Below are 17,971 nucleotides of genomic sequence, written 5' to 3' on the forward strand. Positions count from 1 at the left end.
AGGAAAAGAAGGTCCAGCCACCCCAGCCACACATCTCCTCACGGTGACATTCAGTTGCAATAAAGATGATGATCCCCTGTTTTCTAATTTACATGGGAAAAAAAGAAGAACAAAGGTGCACAAGAGAAAAACGTGATTTGAAACCAATGTGTTTGGAACACAGTTTTTCCGCGGGGGCACCCTTGGACACCCCATCTCAGCCTCTTCCCACTGGTGGAAAATAAGCATTTCCCTGTGGAGGGAGACGCACAAGGGGGGGGGAGGGAGACACACAAGGGGGGGGGAGGGAGACGCACAAGGGGGGGAGGGAGACGCACAAGGGGGGGAGGGAGACGCACAAGGGGGGGAGGGAGACGCACAAGGGGGGGAGGGAGACGCACAAGGGGGGGAGGGAGACGCACAAGGGGGGGAGGGAGACGCACAAGGGGGGGAGGGAGACGCACAAGGGGGGGGAGGGAGACGCACAAGGGGGGGGAGGGAGACGCACAAGGGGGGGAGGGAGACGCACAAGGGGGGGAGGGAGACGCACAAGGGGGGGAGGGAGACGCACAAGGGGGGGAGGGAGACGCACAAGGGGGGGAGGGAGACGCACAAGGGGGGGAGGGAGACGCACAAGGGGGGGAGAGAGACGCACAAGGGGGGGAGAGAGACGCACAAGGGGGGAGAGAGACGCACAAGGGGGGGGAGAGACGCACAAGGGGGGGAGAGACGCACAAGGGGGGGGAGAGACGCACAAGGGGGGGAGAGACGCACAAGGGGGGGAGAGACGCACAAGGGGGGGAGAGACGCACAAGGGGGGGGAGAGAGATGCACCCCCATCCCATAACTGGGCCCCTGTGGTTATGTGAAGAAAGGCCCCTTTTCACATACACATTATAACTGGACCACAAACTGAGATTTGAAATGAGAGCAGTTTTAAGCATGCCTACTCAAAAAAGTCAAACTGCTAGCTCCCCCCCCTCGAAAAAATGGAAGGGGGGGGACTCTGACATCACATCCTTTAAAACCAAACCGTTCCCAGGGAAACACAAGTAGGGGATCAGCCAGGCTAGGCTGGGCCAGGCCTTTCGAAGTAAATCAAGCCCCCAAATCTGCACAACTCACTCAGAGTGCATGGAGGGCTTCCTCACAGAGCTCAAAACACAGAGTGCTCTGCGCTATGGGAAAGGGCCGTAGCTGGGTGGTAGAGCCCCTGCTTTGCACGCAGAAGGGCCTGGGTTCGATCCCTAGCAGCATTTCCAGGCGCGACTGGAAAGGCCCCTGCCTGAAGCCCTGCAGACCTGCTCCCAGTCAGTGTAGGTCAGGGTGGGGAATCGGTGGCCCTCTAGATCAGCTTTTCCCAACCTGGTGCCGTCCGGATGTGTTAGACTACGACGCCCAGCATGGGGCAGAGATTCCATTCTGGGTTTTAGTTACAACCAGCCAGAAGTCTGAAGGAGCTGTCCAAGGTGTTGAGCCCTATCCTCAAAATGGATTCCAGCACTTGGCTGGTAGATCCCCAAAATGGATTCACCAGCCTCCCTTGCATATAAGCCTGTCCAGTTCCTTAGCTCTTCTGGAGAGACTGCCACCATCAGAGGCACGTTTGGTGGTGACCTGAGATAGGGCCTTTTCAATGGTAGCTCCCCCCACAGTGGAACTCCCTCCCAAGGGAGGCTAGGATCACTGCCTCTCTGCTGTCCTTCCACCAGCAGGCAAAGTTCACTTTATTGAAAAAAGACTTCAACCAGTAAGTGGGTATGGTGGGGTGTGTGCTGTTTTTAATAATGAGAGAGTTATGTTTTTATTGTATTTTAATCCATTTTAATTGGTCCCGTAAGATGCCTTCAGTACCCTTTTTTTTGGTAGAAAGGCAGGTTACACATAAATGAATAATTCATGGCAAGCCAGGATTTGGAAGAATCCTGCTTACCGTTCTGGGCAAACAACATCATTATTTTACTGTTTGTGAACTGTCCAGAGAGTTTCGGCTGTGGGGCAGTATAGAAGCGTAATAAATAAATGAAACATTTAATTTATATGCCGCTTTCCCACAAAAAGTATTCAAAGCGGCGAACCAAACAGCAATACAAAAACAAAAAGGCATACCAGTACAACATTACCATAGTATAGAATTACAATAATAAACAACTTGCTTGGAGATTACTCAAAACCACAATAATGGAAGGCCAGCTAAAATGTATACCACAGGTTAGGAAAGGTAGCACCTAGTCCAAGAGGTCGTCGGCATAGTTAACAAGCAGTGTTAAGGGAGCTATTAGAGAAAAGAGAGCTTCCTTCAGAAAATGGAAGTCTCGCCCAAGTGAGGAAAACAAAAGGGAGCATGCACAAATGCGATGCAAGCAGACAATAAGAGATGCAAGAAAGCATTTTGAAGAGCATATTGCTGATAATATCAAGGCCAACAAAAAAGAATTCTTTAAATATAGCAGGAGTAGGAAAACAGCTAGGGAGGCAGTTGGACCACTGGCTGACAGTGGAGTTAAAGGAGGACTGAAGGAGGACAAGGAGATCGCAGAGAAGCTGAATGAATTCTTTTCATTTGTCTTCACTGCAGAAGATATAGGACAGATACCTGTGCCTGAACTGATGTTTTCAGGAAGGGAGTCTGAGGAACTGAGGCTAATACTGGTGACAAAAGATGAAGTTCTCAACCTTATTGACAAATGGAAAGCAAATAAATCACCAGGCCCAGATGGTATCCATCCTAGAGTTCCCAAAGAATGCAGATATGAAATTGCTGCTCTTCTAACCAAAATATGCAACATATCCCTAACATCAGCCTCTATATCAGAGGACTGGAAGATGGCCAATGTAATACCAGTTTTCAAAAAGGGATCCAGGGGGTATCCAGGAAATTACAGGCTGGTTAGCTTAATGTCAGTTCCAGGTAAATTTGTTGAAGGCATTATTCAAGATAAAATTAGTAAGCATATAGAAGGACACGCCCTACTGAAAAAGAATCAACATAGCTTCACAAAGGTAAGTCCTGTTTCACTAACCTTTTAGAGTTCTTTGAGAGTGTCAATAAACACATAGATGGGGTGATCTGGTAGACATTGTTTACTTGGACTTCCAAAAGGCTTTTGACCAAGTCCCTCACCAAAGACTCCTGAACAAACTTAGCAGTCATGGAATAAGAGGAAAGGTCCTCTTATGGATCAGTAACTGGTTAGAGAACAGAAAGCAGAGAGTAGGAGCAAATGGTAAATTCTCCCCATGGAGGGAAGTAAATAGTGGTGTCCCACAGGGATATGTATTAGGACCAGGGCTTTTCAACCTGTTCATAAATGATCTGGAATTAGGCACAAACAGTGAAGTGGCCAAGTCTGCCAATAACACCAAATTATTTAGGGTGGTTAAAACTAAAAGGGATTGTGAGGCGGTCCAAAAGGCTCTCTCCAAACTGGAAGAATAGGCATCTAAGTGGCAAATATGGTTCAATGTAACCAAGTGTAAAGTGATGCATGTTGGGGCAAAAAAATCCCAACTTCAAGTATAACCTAATGGGAACTGAGCTAACAGTGACCGACCAAGAAAGAGGTTGTGGTGGGGTTGTGGTGGACAGCTCAATGAAAATGTCGACCCGGTGTAAAAAAGGCAAACTCCATGTTAGGCATAATTAGAAGGAATTGAGAATAAAATTGCCAATACCATCCAGCCCCTATACAAATATATGGTGTGTGTACAATACTGTGTACAGTTCTGGTCACACCTAAAAAAAGATATTGTAGAGCTGGAAAAAGTGCAGAGGAGGGAAACTAAAATGATCAAGGGGCTGGAGCATCTCCCCTATGAGGGAAGGTTGCAACAGCTGGGATGGTTTAGCTTGGAAAAAAGGAGGGTGAGGGGAGACATGATAGAGGTCTACAAAAATTACGCCTGGTGTGGAGAATGTGGATAGGGAGACATTTTTCTCCCTCTCTCAAAATACTAGAACCGGGGTCATCCCATGAAGCTGATGGGTGGGAGATTCAGGACAGATCAAAGGAAGGACTTCACACAGCTAAACTATGGAATTCACTACCAAAGGATGTAGCGATAGCCACCAATTTGGATGGCTTTCAAAGGGGGTTGAACAAATTCCTGGAGGAAAAGGCTGTCAATGGGTACTAGTCTTGATGGTGATGTGCTACCTCTAGTACCGGAGGCAGTGTGCCTATGTACACCAGTTGCTGGGGAACATGGGTGGGAGGGTGCCGTTGCACTCGAGTCCTGCTTGTGGGTTCCCAGTCAACAGCTGGTTGTCCACTGTGTGAACAGAATGCTGGACTAGATGGACCCTTGGTCTGATCCAACATGGCTCTTATGTTCTTAACTCATTTCACTAATGATAACATTTCAAATTAAGTAGAAAATAGGCAAAAACATGGCCGTAGGATTTTATGAAGGATAGTAAATGGGTAGTGGTAGGCATGAGCTCTTCATGCATGCCCTGCTTCCAGAAAAGATATAAGCATCTGTTCCTGTGGAGCATTACTGAACATGTAGTCAACAGCCCTAGAAGAAAGAGGTAATTTGCGTACGTGCTTGACTCTAGCAGCTAGAGAGCATGTAGTTCTGCTTTTGCCGATTGCCCCAAAGAAAACAGAAATCCAGTCGCAGTTGCATCACGTACGAGAAACCCTTATTGAGTAAGCCTATCATGATTATGCACTGAGTTCGGTAGAACATATACCCAAAGAAGAAGGCTTAGGATTGTGGGTTTTGTTCTCAAGAAGAATAAATTCAGAGATGACAAATCTATTATTGCTAATCCTCGATGGTAGGGGTGGCATCACTGCTTGGCATCCTTGGGCAACTTCCAAGGCCCTAGAGCCCTAGCAAGGCTCACCGCTGATACCTGCCCCGCAATCCCCTTTCTTAAAAAATATCCATTCCAGCACTCCAAGCAGCATCTGGTAGTCAAGTCTAGCCATCATTTAAACATAGCACGATGCTCCAGAGCCACATGAAGGGCATTATGGGATATTTAGATATCAGCTAGATGCAGCCACCCAGACTGGTCAGAGCACTGACCGGAGCCCTGCTTCTTGGTAACCTTGCCAGACAGAGCCGGCCCTACCATTAGGCAGCGTGAGGCGGTCGCCTCAAGCAGCAGATGCTGGGAAGTGGCAGCAAGGTGTTCAAGGAGAAAGCCTACTCTGCACCCCCTAAGTTCACCTGCTACCTTCACGTTCAGTGGAAAATGTTATCCCATCATTAGCGTTGAAGACAGATCCATCTGCCAGTCCAGTCAGGGAGGGGCACCATCTTGTCCTTTGCCTCATGTAGTAATGTGTCTTGGGCCACCTCTGTTGCCAGGGCCTACTGAGGGAGCAGGGGGCCAGCAGGGAATGCTTTGTCTGGTGCCCCCTCAAAGCTGGCGTTGGTCCTGATCAATGGTCACTTTAGACTTTTAGACTAGAGATTCCTGTGGGAAACAAGTATGGTCAGAAGGGAAAGACACAACTCGAGGCTGTGCACTAGGATTCTGTGGGCAGGCCACCACAGCACCCTGGCACGTATCTGCTGCACGTTTAGACCCCCGTCTGTCCTGCTCCACACCCAACAAATATTCCTGCCTCTGCAAAGTGTGAATCTGCTACAATTGGCCGCCATATTGGTATTCCTCCAAGTAGCCCAAGAACAATTTTAGCCTCACGACCACTCTAAAGGCCAAGACACAATGTAAGAGGAGCCCTGCTGGATCAGACCAAGCGTCCATCTAGTCCAGCATTCTGTTCACACCATGGTTGACTAGCTGCCTTGGGAAACCCACAAGTAGGACATGGGTGCCATAGCATCCTCACCCCCGTCCCAGTTGTGCTCCTCAGTGACTTTTATACTGCCTGTGATACTGGAGGTAACACAGAGTCATCAGGACTAGTCTAGTAGCCATGGATAGCCTTCTCCAGGAATTTGTCTAACCCCCTTTGAAAGCTATCCAAATGGGTGGCCATCACTACATCTTCTAGGAGCTAATTCCACAGTTTGACTTTGCACTGTGTGAAGAAGTCCTTCCTTTGATCTGCCCTGAATCTCCCGCCAATCAGCTTCACGGGATGACCCCAGGTTCAAGACATTTTGCTAGATAAAGGACAAAATGATGACCCGTTCCCATTCCATGACCAGAGTGGCAGCTGAATTTTATTTCACCACCGATTATGGGAGTGACGTCTAGCCACATACCCAAGAACAGCAGGCAGGCTTGGGAGCACAGGTAGCTCTGTTCTCCATCACCTAGCTTCTGCTCACGCACTGTTGTGCCTGTCACCTGTTCGCTGCCCACTGAAATGCTGCAATGCAGCACAGCTCATGCGAGCAAAATGCCTGCATACCTGCAATGCCCGCTAGAGTGCACAGCCTAGGCTGCCTGGCTACCTCTCCACCTCCTTGCTCAGTTGGGGACCTTTCTCAGCTGGACCCTCTGTGACAGGCTGGGAAGGAACGAGGTGAGACAGGTAGCAAGCACCGCAGTGCACTGGCTCAAGAGGATGGGAACGGTCTGGGGGTGGAGCTGCTGTCCTTCAACATCCACCACCTCAGGTGGACACCTGTGTGCTTAATGATAGGGCCGGCATAGTCAGAGGCCATCCAGGAAGGCTTTATAGCGGAGCAGATTTCAACTAGCAGTGCCAAATCGCTGTAACCGCTGCACTGCTATCAGCACCATGGTTAAGATGCTTAACTGCAGACCGGAAGGTTGGCAAGACAGCAGTTCGAGACCCGAGTGCTGCGTGACGGAGTGAGCTCCTGTCTTCAGTCCTGGCTCATGCCAACCTAGCAGTTTGAAAGCAAGAAATTGCAAGTAGATAAATAGGTACCGCCTCGGCGGGAAAGGTAGCAGCGTTCCGTGCACCTCAGTGTTCAGTCGTGCCAGCCACATGACCACGGAAGCGTCTTTGGACAGCACTGGCTCTTCGGCTTAGAAACGGAGATGAGCACCACACCCTAGAGTTGGACACGACTGGTTGGGGACACCTTTACTTTTTCTTTTTTTTTTAACCTTCCTTTTATCCTCATGACAGACTTGTGAGGGAGGTTATGCTGAGAGTGGCTGGTCCAAAATCAAACAGTGAACTGTGCATCCAAGCAAGAATTTTTTCATCTGATCTCAGAACCTAAGCAGGGTCAGCCCTGGTTAGTACTTGGATGGGAGACCGCCTGGGAATCAGGCTTCCTGCATTGAGCAGGGGTTGGACTCGAGGGTCTTGCAGGCCCCTTCCAACCCTATGATTCTATGATGTCGAGCAAAGATCTCTCCTGATCTTGGAAGCAAAGCAGGGTCAGCCCTGGTTAGCACTTGGATGGGAGACCGCCTGGGAATCAGGCTTCCTGCACTGAGTAGGGGTTGGACTCGATGGTCTTGCAGGCCCCTTCCAACCCTATGATTCTATGATCAAACAAAAATTTGAACACATTTCTCAGAAGTCTGGAAATCTCTCTTACTACACTACCTTAGTGATAATACCCTGGGATCTAGGAGTGTTTGGTTAGAAGGTCATTTAAGACTGATTAGTTACCCCCTTGCTGCCTTTCCATCAGTCTGCTGTCGTCATCACAATCAACAAGAACGTCCGAGAAAATAGCTTTCGCCATCTTTCCAAGGAATGCCCAGTGGACAAAGCAGGGATTGCAATTAACATTCACAACCACAGGAACAAGCAGCAAGGGCGATTTCACATTAATGTGCAATACAAAGACGTGTTCTGATGTATGAGACACCGATTTTCCACAATGAAACAATCTGGACATATCAATTCCATCACAGCCTTCAAATAATCACTACACATGATCTTGAGTTGAAGAAGAGACACGTTGCCAGTCCTCACTGCTTTCAGTGCCAGGGAATCATGGTAACACTGTTTGAACTGTTTAAATGAGTGCCCCTGAGCATATGCAAAGTGCCTGCACCAGAGCGTTGTGAAACCACACAAAATAATTTGGCATAATTAGGGAGGGAATCAAGAATAAAACTGCCAATCTCATACTGCCTTTATACCAATCGATGGTGCGACCACACTTGGAATACTGCGTACAATTCTGGTCACCGCACCTAGAAAAAGGTATTATAGAGCTGGAAAAAGTGCAGAAAAGGGCACCTAAAATGATCAAGGGGCTGACGCATCTCTCCTATGAGAGGTTACAACAGTTGGGATGGTTTAGCTTGGAAAAAAGAAGGGTAAGGCGAGACATGATAGAGGTCTACAGAATTATGCACGGTGTGGAGAATGTGGACAGGGAGACATTTTTCTCCCTCTCTCAAAATACTAGAACCCAGTGGGGTCCTCCCATGAAGCTGATTGGTGGGAGATTCAGGACAGACAAAAGGAAGGACGTCTTCACACAGTGCAGAGTCAGACTATGGAATTCGCTGCCACAGGGTGTAGTGACATCCAATTTGGATGGCTTTAAAAGGGGGTTAAAACAAATTCCTGGAGAAGACTATCAATGGCTACTAGTCCTGATGGCTATGTGCCACCTCCAGGACCAGAGGCAGTGAGCCTATGTACACCAGTTGCTGGGGAACATGAGTTGGTCCCATGTCCTTGTTCTGGTCCCTGGTCGACAGCTGGTTGGCCGCTGTGTGAACAGAATGCTGGACTAGATGGACCCTTGGTCTGATCCAGCTGGGCTCTTATGTTCTTAAATTCACATAGGACTATAATTAGAGAAAGGGGAAGGCAGGGAAGACTTCTAGGTCTCACACCGGTTCCTGAATGGTCTTGACACTGAATCCATGAAACTGACAGCGTTGTGCCTTTTGCCACCATCCCAAGCCTAAATGTGAGATGGAACTAAGGCAAAATCCTTGAATCACCCTTTTTCCTTCCCCCTTCTGAGGACTTTGACACATTTCTGGTTGAGGTTTACAATCAAGGTCGTGAAAGACTTCCTGCCAGGTTCAACAGTAGCATGCCTTTTCTCATTTCCTATTATTTCTTAAGACACAAGAAAACGAAAGCATCTGGGGTTCTTGATCATGAAGCACGTATCTGGGACATTCCGTGAAAATAAACATACAAGTACTGTTTTAGGCTGCCCAAAACACCTGCGGGGAGTTTCCAGATTTGTCGAATGTAGACTGGGCGTGAGAGAACAAAGGGGAAAGAGGGAGGACTAAGTAGAAAGGGAACAGCTTGACTGCACAAAGCAGTGTGGGCTGTCTGTGGGCCACTGCCAAGATTCAGGGGGTGGCAATTAAAGCAGTCCTGTTGCTTTCCCTTACCTATAATAAAATCTCCCATTTTATTCCTTAACCAGGCCTACAGGATAGGCAGGGATGCCCATGTTCACTTCAAAGAAACCTATGGGACCACAGAATCATAGAATAGTAGGGTTGGAAGGGGCCTGTAAGACCATTGAGTCCAACCCCCTGCTCACTGCAGAAATCCAAGTCAGAGCATCCCTGACAGGTGGCTGTCCAGCCTCATCTTGAATGCCTTCAGTGTGGGAGAGCCCACCTCCTCCCCAGGTAACTGGTTCCATTGTCGTATTGCTCTAATGGGGGAGTCCTCAGGCTTGCTTAGCTTCATTAACTCTGCCTGATCAGGGACCCAAACTGGTTGCCTTGATTTCCCAGAGCCAAGGACAAAAATAAAGCTAGAAGTGCTAATGACAGAGTAACGGTGGACTTAGCACTGACCCAAGCTGGACAGCACGCACAGCTTTAAGAAGTTGCTAACTTACGTACAAGAAGGGAAAAGTGGCTGGGTGACCGGCCAGATGGGCGATTAATAAATTTAATAATAAAATAAATAAATAAAAAGGGGGCTTGGACATGATTTGTTTATGTAAGATCATAGAATCATAGAATAGTAGGGTTGGAAGGGGCCTACAAGGCTATCGAGTCCAACCCCCTGCTCAATGCAGGAATCCAAGTCAAAGCATCCCTGACAGATGGCTGTCCAGCCTCGTCTTGAGTGCCTCCAGCGTGGGAGAGCCCACCACCTCCCTAGGGAATCGGTTCCATTGTCATATTGCTCTGACAGTCAGGAAGTTTTTCCTGATGTTCAGCCGGAATCTGGCTTCCTGGAACTTGAGCCCATTGTTCCGTGTCCTGCACGGGGAGGCAACTTTGTTCCTCAGTTGATTGCTCTCTGCAGTGTTCTCTTCCCCTGATTTCTGCAGATACATGGATGGGTAATAGCCGGTGGTTTCATCTTTCCTGGTATTTAAGAAACGACATCACTGTATTTACACATAAGGTAAAGAGGCATGGTGCTGCTGAGATTGCTAAGGAACATGGATTCAAACCATAAACCTGCGTCAGTTCGTTTCAAGAAAGTTGAAATCTGCACACCAAATAAAAGTTGTGAATGATTTGTTCAAATCAGGAAGTGTTTGTGCAACCTGAGATCTATTTCTGGCTGACAAGAGATGTTGCATGCTCCGTTGCAGCTGTGCCTGGCTAATTGTGATACATTCTGACGTTGTGATTTTCTTAGCCTTTTGCTTTATACTGCGTTGTGATTCAAGAATCCCAATTAGAATAATAGAAAAGTAGGGTTGGAAGGTGCCTATAAGACCATATAGTCCAACCCTCTGCTCAGTGCAGGAATCCAAGTCAGAGCATCCTTGACAGGCGGCTGTCCAGCCTCATTGAATGCCTCCAGTGTGGGAAAGCACAGCACCTCCCTAAGTCATTGCTCTGACAGTCAGATATTTTTCCTGATGTCCAGCTGGAATCTGGCTTCCTGTAACTTGAGCCCATTCTTCTGTGACCTGCACTCTGGGATGATGAAGAGATCCTGCCCTTCCTCTCTGTGACCACCTTCCAAGGACTTGAAGAGCGCTCTCCTATCTCCCCTCAGTCTTTTCTTCTCCAGGCTAAACATGCCCAGTTCTTTCAGCCTCTCTTCATAGGGCTTTGTTGCCCTCCTCTGAACCCTCTCCAGTTGTCTGCATCCTTCTTAAAGTGTGGCACCCAGAACTGGACACAGTACTCCAGATGAGGCCTAACCAGAGCTGAGTAGAGGGGAACTAGTACTTCCTGGGATTTGGAAGCTATGCTTCTATTAATGCAGCCCAAAATAGCATTTGCCTTTTTTGCAGCCACATCACATTGTTGGCTCATATTCAGCTTGTAATCGACAACAATTCCAAGATCCTTCTCGCTTGTAGTGTTGTTGAGCCACGTATCCCCCATCTAGTAACTGTGCATTTAGTTTCTTCTTCCTAGGTGCAGAACTTGGCATTCATCCCTATTAAATGTCATTCTGTGGTTTACTGCCCAGTGCTCCAGCCTATCAAGATCACTTTGAATTTTGTTTCTGTCTTCCAGGGTATTAGCTATCCTGCCCAATTCTGTGTCATCTGCAAATTTGAGCAGCATTCCCTGCACCTCCTCCTCCAAGTCATTAATAAAAATGTTGAAGAGCACTGGGCCCAGGACTGAGCCCTGCGGTAACCTGCTCGTTACCTCTCCCCAGTTTGAGAAGATCCTGTTGACAAGCACTCATTGAGTCCGATCTGCCACGAAATGTTCCAGCATGGAGTTCTACCGTTGAAGATTCCAGCCAGCCATGCCCTTTCCTCAGGAGAGTCCATTTGAACTCCCCTCCCATAAGCATTCCATGACCACCAAAATTGCTCATTCCTCATGCGGCTGTTTTGGGCTTCCCCTGCCCTCTCCCCAGGGTTGTTCCTAAAGTTTTAAAACCTCTTCAAAACCTTCGGGTTCCCCCAAGCCTGCTGTAACATAAAATGCATCATTTCTAACTCGGCATATGCAATTGTTCTGTTTGGCCTATTTATGAAATTTACACAGCGATCCTAGAAATATATGCTTAGAATTTCCAGCTCTGGCCCACTTCCTTCTGTGGGTATTGGTTAGAATCACTCTTCTCAACCGAACTTTCAGATTTTTCCTCCGAGGCGTTGGTACCCACAACAGGTCTTTTGCAGTTGCCACAACACCATCTCCTTACTTACTTACTTATTCATTCATTCATTTAATTTCTATACCGCCCAAGAGCCCAAGATCTCCCGGCCCTTTTACCCTCCAACAAGGGAGGGCAATAAACTGCTGCTTGTTCCCGGTATGTAGCAGGAAGTTTGCGTCGCAGTAGTTTGAAGGAAGTGACAAAAGGTTGAGCACAAGAGAGGGGCCAGGCAAAAGGACAGCAGATGCAGAATACCTGCTTTGACTGGTTCAAAGTCTGATCATTAGAAGGCAGCAGTACATCGCCGCCCCTCCCCAACCCATTTTGTCTTTCTCCATGCTGGGAGAAGGCCCCGCTCCCTGCTGCTATCTCTGACCTGAGAACCCCACCCCCAATACCAGCAGACTGGATCAAAAGCAGATTCTGGGTTTGACTCTCCTTGCGCACCCATTTCAAGCAGAATCTGCTCCCACCAGTCTGCCAAAAGTGCTTGGCAGGCTGGTGGGGGGCCTGATTTTGCTGGGAAACAGGCATGCAAAGAGAGTCCTCCCCATGTGCCAGTTTCCAAGCAGAATTGGGCTCCTGCCAGCCTGTTGATTTTTCTGCTACATGCTGTGTAACAGAGCAACAGCATACACAGGGAGCATGTTGCCCACTCCTGCCTTACACAAAACTCTTCATGGTACACATTTTGAGTAAAACCTTGTCTTAAAAAAAGCACTTCGCTCAACCCCAAAGAGAAAGTATTTTATAGGTGGGGGTTGTTCAGCGTTCCCCCAAATTTCCATTTTTTTCTGTTGGAAAAACCAGGGGTAGTGTGTTTATTCTAAACATTTCTGGGTGTTCACATATCTATTTCCAACACATCATGACTGTGTAGGATGAACATTCTCCTGTGCAAGGCCTACTAGCGTAAGATGGAGCTGCGTGAGAGAATGCACCTCCCATGAGTTTCAACGGGGCTTGGCAGAGGACTGGGTGCGCGTGGGTGTGCATGCAGTTTTTAAATGGATGATTTAGACTCTTAACGCAATTATTTCTACAGTTAAGGGGCAGGAGTGGGCTGACATGAATGAGTCTTGCACCAAGGTTTATATTTACCAGAACGCCTGTGGTCTAACAGTGTGTTCTTTGCTCTAAACAAAAAAAGCACAACTCATTTAGGTTTAGTGATTTCAAATAGGCTCTTTTGCTTAAATGCCTTGGTGGATCAAACCAATATCCACCTCGTCATGGGTTCTTTGAAAGGGTACCAGCAGGTGCTCAGTGGCCCAGTGTGGTCTGCCTTTTTAAGAGGTTTCTAAAGGGCCTCAGTAACTTTAAAACTGGACCCTTATACCAGTTAAAGGGACCCTTCCCTTAGATTTTCATAATAGGGTGCTGGTTTTGATGATGAAGAAAAAATGTTATTAAAATGTAACAAAATCGTATGGCACTTTTAAAAACTAACACATTTATTATGGCATAAGCTTTGTTATTTTTTACTGCAACATACTAATATGGCCACCCCTCTAGAAATATATGAGTTACGAATGTGCTTTTATTTGTAGGACAAAAAAGGTCTACTAGGTGGCTGGTGGGAAAAAGTTTGAGAACTGCTGCTCTGTAACACATACAGTCATTATATCGAAGTGAGTATTATGTTCTTTCCCCCACCCCTGCTCAAGAACATCCAAACAAAATACCAGCTCATTAATGCATGCTGCAGGTGTCAGGAAAACCAGCTTTTATTTATTTATTAAAAACATATGAGTTGAGAGATATATCATAGGAAAAAAATTATTTCAAATATACAGATACTATTATCCAATTAGCCATTAAAGGAGAAAGAGAAACAAAAGTTCAGTGGACAAATTTCATCTCCCACTCCCACCCCCTCCCAGCTTCCCCCATTGGGAAAAAATAAAACCTGAACTACGGGAGGCATCATTCTTCTTCAATAAAGGCCAAGATGCATCTAGGGGCTGTTTTACTTGGAAAGGCAGGCATTTTTGAAAGTCCCTGTTGATTTTAATTAACAAAGCCAAAAACTAACAATCATAAGTCAAGTGTCCAGCATTTCATCCTCCAATTAGATCTTTGAAACAATATAAGCCATTGTGAAGACATCTCACTGCTTCACGTCAATTCTCAGGACTTTTGAACAGAACAGACATTTCTATCTAAAAAGTACAAAAAAAAAAAAGAGAGAGAGGGTGGGGATGGGCAAGGATGGATAAAAGGTACTTCTCTTACACAGTTATATTACACAGCCCAGGGCCGTCCCAGCAAACTTTTCGTAATCCTGGATGCTTTTGACTAGAGAGAGAGGAGGAAAAACAAAATGGCAGAGGTTGAAGTTAAATCAACTGCAGCTGGAAGTCCTATGAAAATAATTACTCCATGACATTTCTTATGCTGTACATGTGTCACTCATTTAACTTAGCTCTTTTGTTACTCTAAAGGTTCAACTGGGCTAAAACTAAACATGGGCCCAGGGACAAAATGAGCACAACTTGAAGACCACAACAGGGATACCGCCAAGTGAAGTACTCTACATGGTTACAGGCCAATATAAATGGAAGATGGGTTGTACGTTCTGCATTCATTGTGAGACTTAGGGTCCATCTTCTACCTAGAAAAGCATCTGAATACCACCCACTGCTCAATTCCCTTATGACTATACTTTTACCCTAATGTTGGCGAGGTCTACCACGTTGGATCTGGCTCTTGTTTTATTTGAGTGTTTTCTTCGGTCTGTGCCGAATCTGTGGAGACAAAGGATACCTGGATGCCTTTCTGCAATTCTAAGTTCACTAAAGAACAAGAAGCACGGGGAGATGAGGATGCAAGTGTAACTAAAAAAATCACAACTTGTGGAGATGAGCGAGGAGGAACAAAGCTCCAGGTAACCTTACTCAAGAGTGTTTTGATTGTTTCCCACATGACAGTAATTTCATCTTGGTGAGTTGTGGGGAACAGCTGCTTGAATAAAAACAAAGCAGCAGATGAAAAATGATTCAAATACATAGAATCAATGAAAATGACATCTTGTCGTTTAAGCCTGGGATGCCAACCTCTTTGCATCATAAACAAGATGAAAACAGGGGCACAAAATTAATTTTCTGAAATTACTTTACAGTTATTAAGAGTCAGCAAGCACCTTTACAAGGGCATACATTTTTGATGGCCTTACTCTATTGATTGTGTGGACATGGAGCATATGTTCAAATAGCAGCTGCTTTTCTCTCATCAGATAATAGATACTCACCTTCCTCCACAGATACTTGTACTATTTGGTCTGATTCAACTGGCTCTAAAAAAAAATACATAAAATTGTTTGCGTTTTTCTAGTTAACAACATCAACAAGCCGAAATGAATATCCTATCACAGCCCCCAATGCTGTGACACATTCACACACCTTCTCTGAAAATGCACCTGTACCATGTCTAGGTCCTCAGGCAAAGTAGGCTAGCATTGGAGCATATTCGTTTCCCCATGGTGTTGCAAGGATGTTTTTGCTAACATCCACCCCAAACCACCAAAAAATATGGGACATCATCTGCTTTGCAACTACTAGGCTGGGCCGATTAGCTGATTTGAGACTTAGGGTGCTGTTTTACGGTGTTCCAGTCCTGTTTTGCTAATCATTCCTGATGCAGAGGACTATTTCTCATCCGTATGGTTGTTGGCGTATGGGGTTCCTCAGGGCTCTGTATTCCCCCCTATGCTTTTTAACATCTACTTGAAGCCAGGAAGGGCGGGGGGGGGGGGCAATCTGGAGTTTGGGAGCTGGGTCTCTTCACTGTGCTGATGATATCCAGTTCAATCTGTCTTTTTCAACTGATATCAAGGAGGCTGTGAAAGTCCTAATCTGGACCCAGATGATATTAACTAACAGCTATAGGCCAGTAGCCAATATCCCTTTTCTGGGCAAGGTGTTTGAGCAGGTGATTGCCAGTCAACTCCAGGCACTCTTGAATGAAATTATCTTGACTAATTTCAATTAGTCAAGAAATTATCTTGACTAATTTCAATCGGGCTTCAGGCCTGGTTTTGGAAAGGAAAATGCCTTGGTCACCCTACGAGATGAATTTTGCTAAGAGTGGGACAGCAGGAGTGTGATCCTGTTGATTCTCTTGAACTTTTTGATGGCTTTTGGTACCGCTGACCATCGTATCCTTCTGGATAGATTGTCCAGGCTGGGAGTTGGAGGCAGGGCAGTGGCTCCACTCCTATTTGGATGGTCGATTCCAAAAGGTGGCGCTAAGGGATCATCGCTCTGTTCCTTGCCAGCTCTGCAGTGGGGTTCCACAAGGTTCTTTTCTATCCCTCACACTGTCCAACATACATGAAACCAGTGGGGGAGATTATCTGGAGGTGCAGGTCATCATCAATATGACACCCAGCCCTCTCTCACCTCTTCATCAAATCCCAGTGAGGCAGCAGCTGTTCAGAATCAGTGCCTGGGCACAGTAATGGACTGGATGAGGGCCAATAAACAGACTCAGTCCAGACAAGACAGAGTGGGTGGCCTGTCTACCCAGCTAAGTAATGTTCAACTTGTTCTGGAGGAGGTTGAACTCCCCCAAAGGATCAGGTTCGTTTGGGGGTGCTGTTGGATCCGGCATTGTTACTAGAGGCACAGATGGACTCAGTGGCACGGAGCACCGTTTATCAATTTCAGCTGATATACCAACTACATCTTTATCTAGACAGAGATGGCCTAGCTAGTTATCTATGCTCTGATAACCTCTCGCCTGGATTATTGCAACGCGTTATACGTGGGGCTGCCTTTGAAAATGGTCCGGAAGCTTCAGCTGGTCCAAAACAGAGCAGCGAGATTGTTAACAGGGACAGGCTAACATTACCATATTATGCCAGGATTCTTCCATCTGCACTGGCTGCCAGTCCATTTCCAGGCCCGATTCAAAGTGCTGTTATTAACATTCAAAGCCTTAAGCAGCTTGGGGCCAGGTTACCTGACGGAATAGTCCTTCTCTGGGAGACCCTGCCGAATGAAGTGAGGCAGGTGGCTTCTAAGAAGGTCTTTCCTGTTGTGGCGCCCCGGTTGTGGAATGAGCTCCCCACAGAGGCTCACCTGAAGCATATGCTGTGGTCTTTACAGCACCAGGTAAAGACCCTTTTATTTTCCCAGGCATTTTAATCTTTCACTTTCGGTTGTTTTAAATCTGCTATAATATTTTAAAACTTTCTATTGATGCTAAGTTTTATTTTGGTGTTTATTTTTATTTTATACTGTAGCTTTAAACTTTTAAATTTATTTATTACATTTATATCCCGGCTTTTCCCTCTTTAAGGAACCCAGGGCGGCATACATAATCCTCCTCCTCTCCATTTTAGCCTCACAACAACAACCCTGTGAGGTAGGTTGGGCCAAGAGTCTGTGACTGGCCCAAAGTCGCCCAGTGAGCTTCTGTGGCCGAGTAGGGACTAGAACCCGGATCTCCCGGCTTCCAGTCCCACACTCTCACCGCTATACCACACTGGCTCTATGTCAAAAAATTACATTTTATTGTGCTGTGTTTTCTGGTGTTAACTGATGTGAACCACCCAGAGGCCTTTGGCTATTGGAGAGTATAGACATATAATAAATAAATAACTCTGGATGTCCCAGTGGGCAGAAAAGCAATGTATAAATACTTCAAATAAATAAATAATACGCGCACAACCATTTTTTTTTTTTTTACGTTTACCTTGTACCACCGGCTCAGGGGCTGGCACAGCTGGTGCTGCTGCTTCCGGTTCTGCTTTCTCAACAATTTCTAGAAGAACAAGACGGGCCAGCGTTAAATTTGTACAAGGCTGGGCCCCTCCAGCAGTAAATGTGTTCATATTTAAAAACACAACAAAATTGCTCCACTTCAGTATGTGATATACAAAATGTTAGCCATCCCTTGAATACATGCAATTTAAAGAGTAGAAAACTTAGCTACAGTGCCCTCTTAAACGCATCTGAATTTCTCTGGGATATGTTAGATTTTATGCCAAGTCATTATGGATTCTCTTGATGCAGGAATACAATGGCACATAAGACCTACACTGCCCAGTGGAAGCCTCATGGTAGCAACACACACAGTAGCAGAGAGAGACTTCATAAGCA

At 46.4% G+C, this 17,971-nt stretch overlaps 1 protein-coding gene across 7 annotated transcripts in view; it reads right to left on the minus strand.

Annotated features, from left to right (window-relative positions):
- Positions 1–13,578: 13,578 nt before the first annotated feature.
- Positions 13,579–17,971, minus strand: part of GTF2I (general transcription factor IIi) — a 78,821-nt gene continuing 74,428 nt past the window's right edge. For all 7 annotated transcript variants that reach the window (XM_084822594.1, XM_084822591.1, XM_084822590.1 and 4 more), the window contains 4 exons: positions 17,565–17,633; positions 15,118–15,162; positions 14,539–14,614; positions 13,579–14,165 (listed from right to left, as the gene is read on the minus strand). In XM_084822594.1, the coding sequence (XP_084678720.1) occupies positions 14,556–14,614; positions 15,118–15,162; positions 17,565–17,633 (173 nt within the window). In that variant the 3' untranslated portion in view covers positions 13,579–14,165; positions 14,539–14,555. The remainder of the gene's footprint in view (positions 14,166–14,538; positions 14,615–15,117; positions 15,163–17,564; positions 17,634–17,971) is intronic.

Source organism: Heloderma suspectum, chromosome 16 (assembly GCF_057233095.1).
Source record: "Heloderma suspectum isolate Gila_16-S chromosome 16, 16-S_ref, whole genome shotgun sequence".
NCBI lineage: Eukaryota > Metazoa > Chordata > Lepidosauria > Squamata > Helodermatidae > Heloderma > Heloderma suspectum.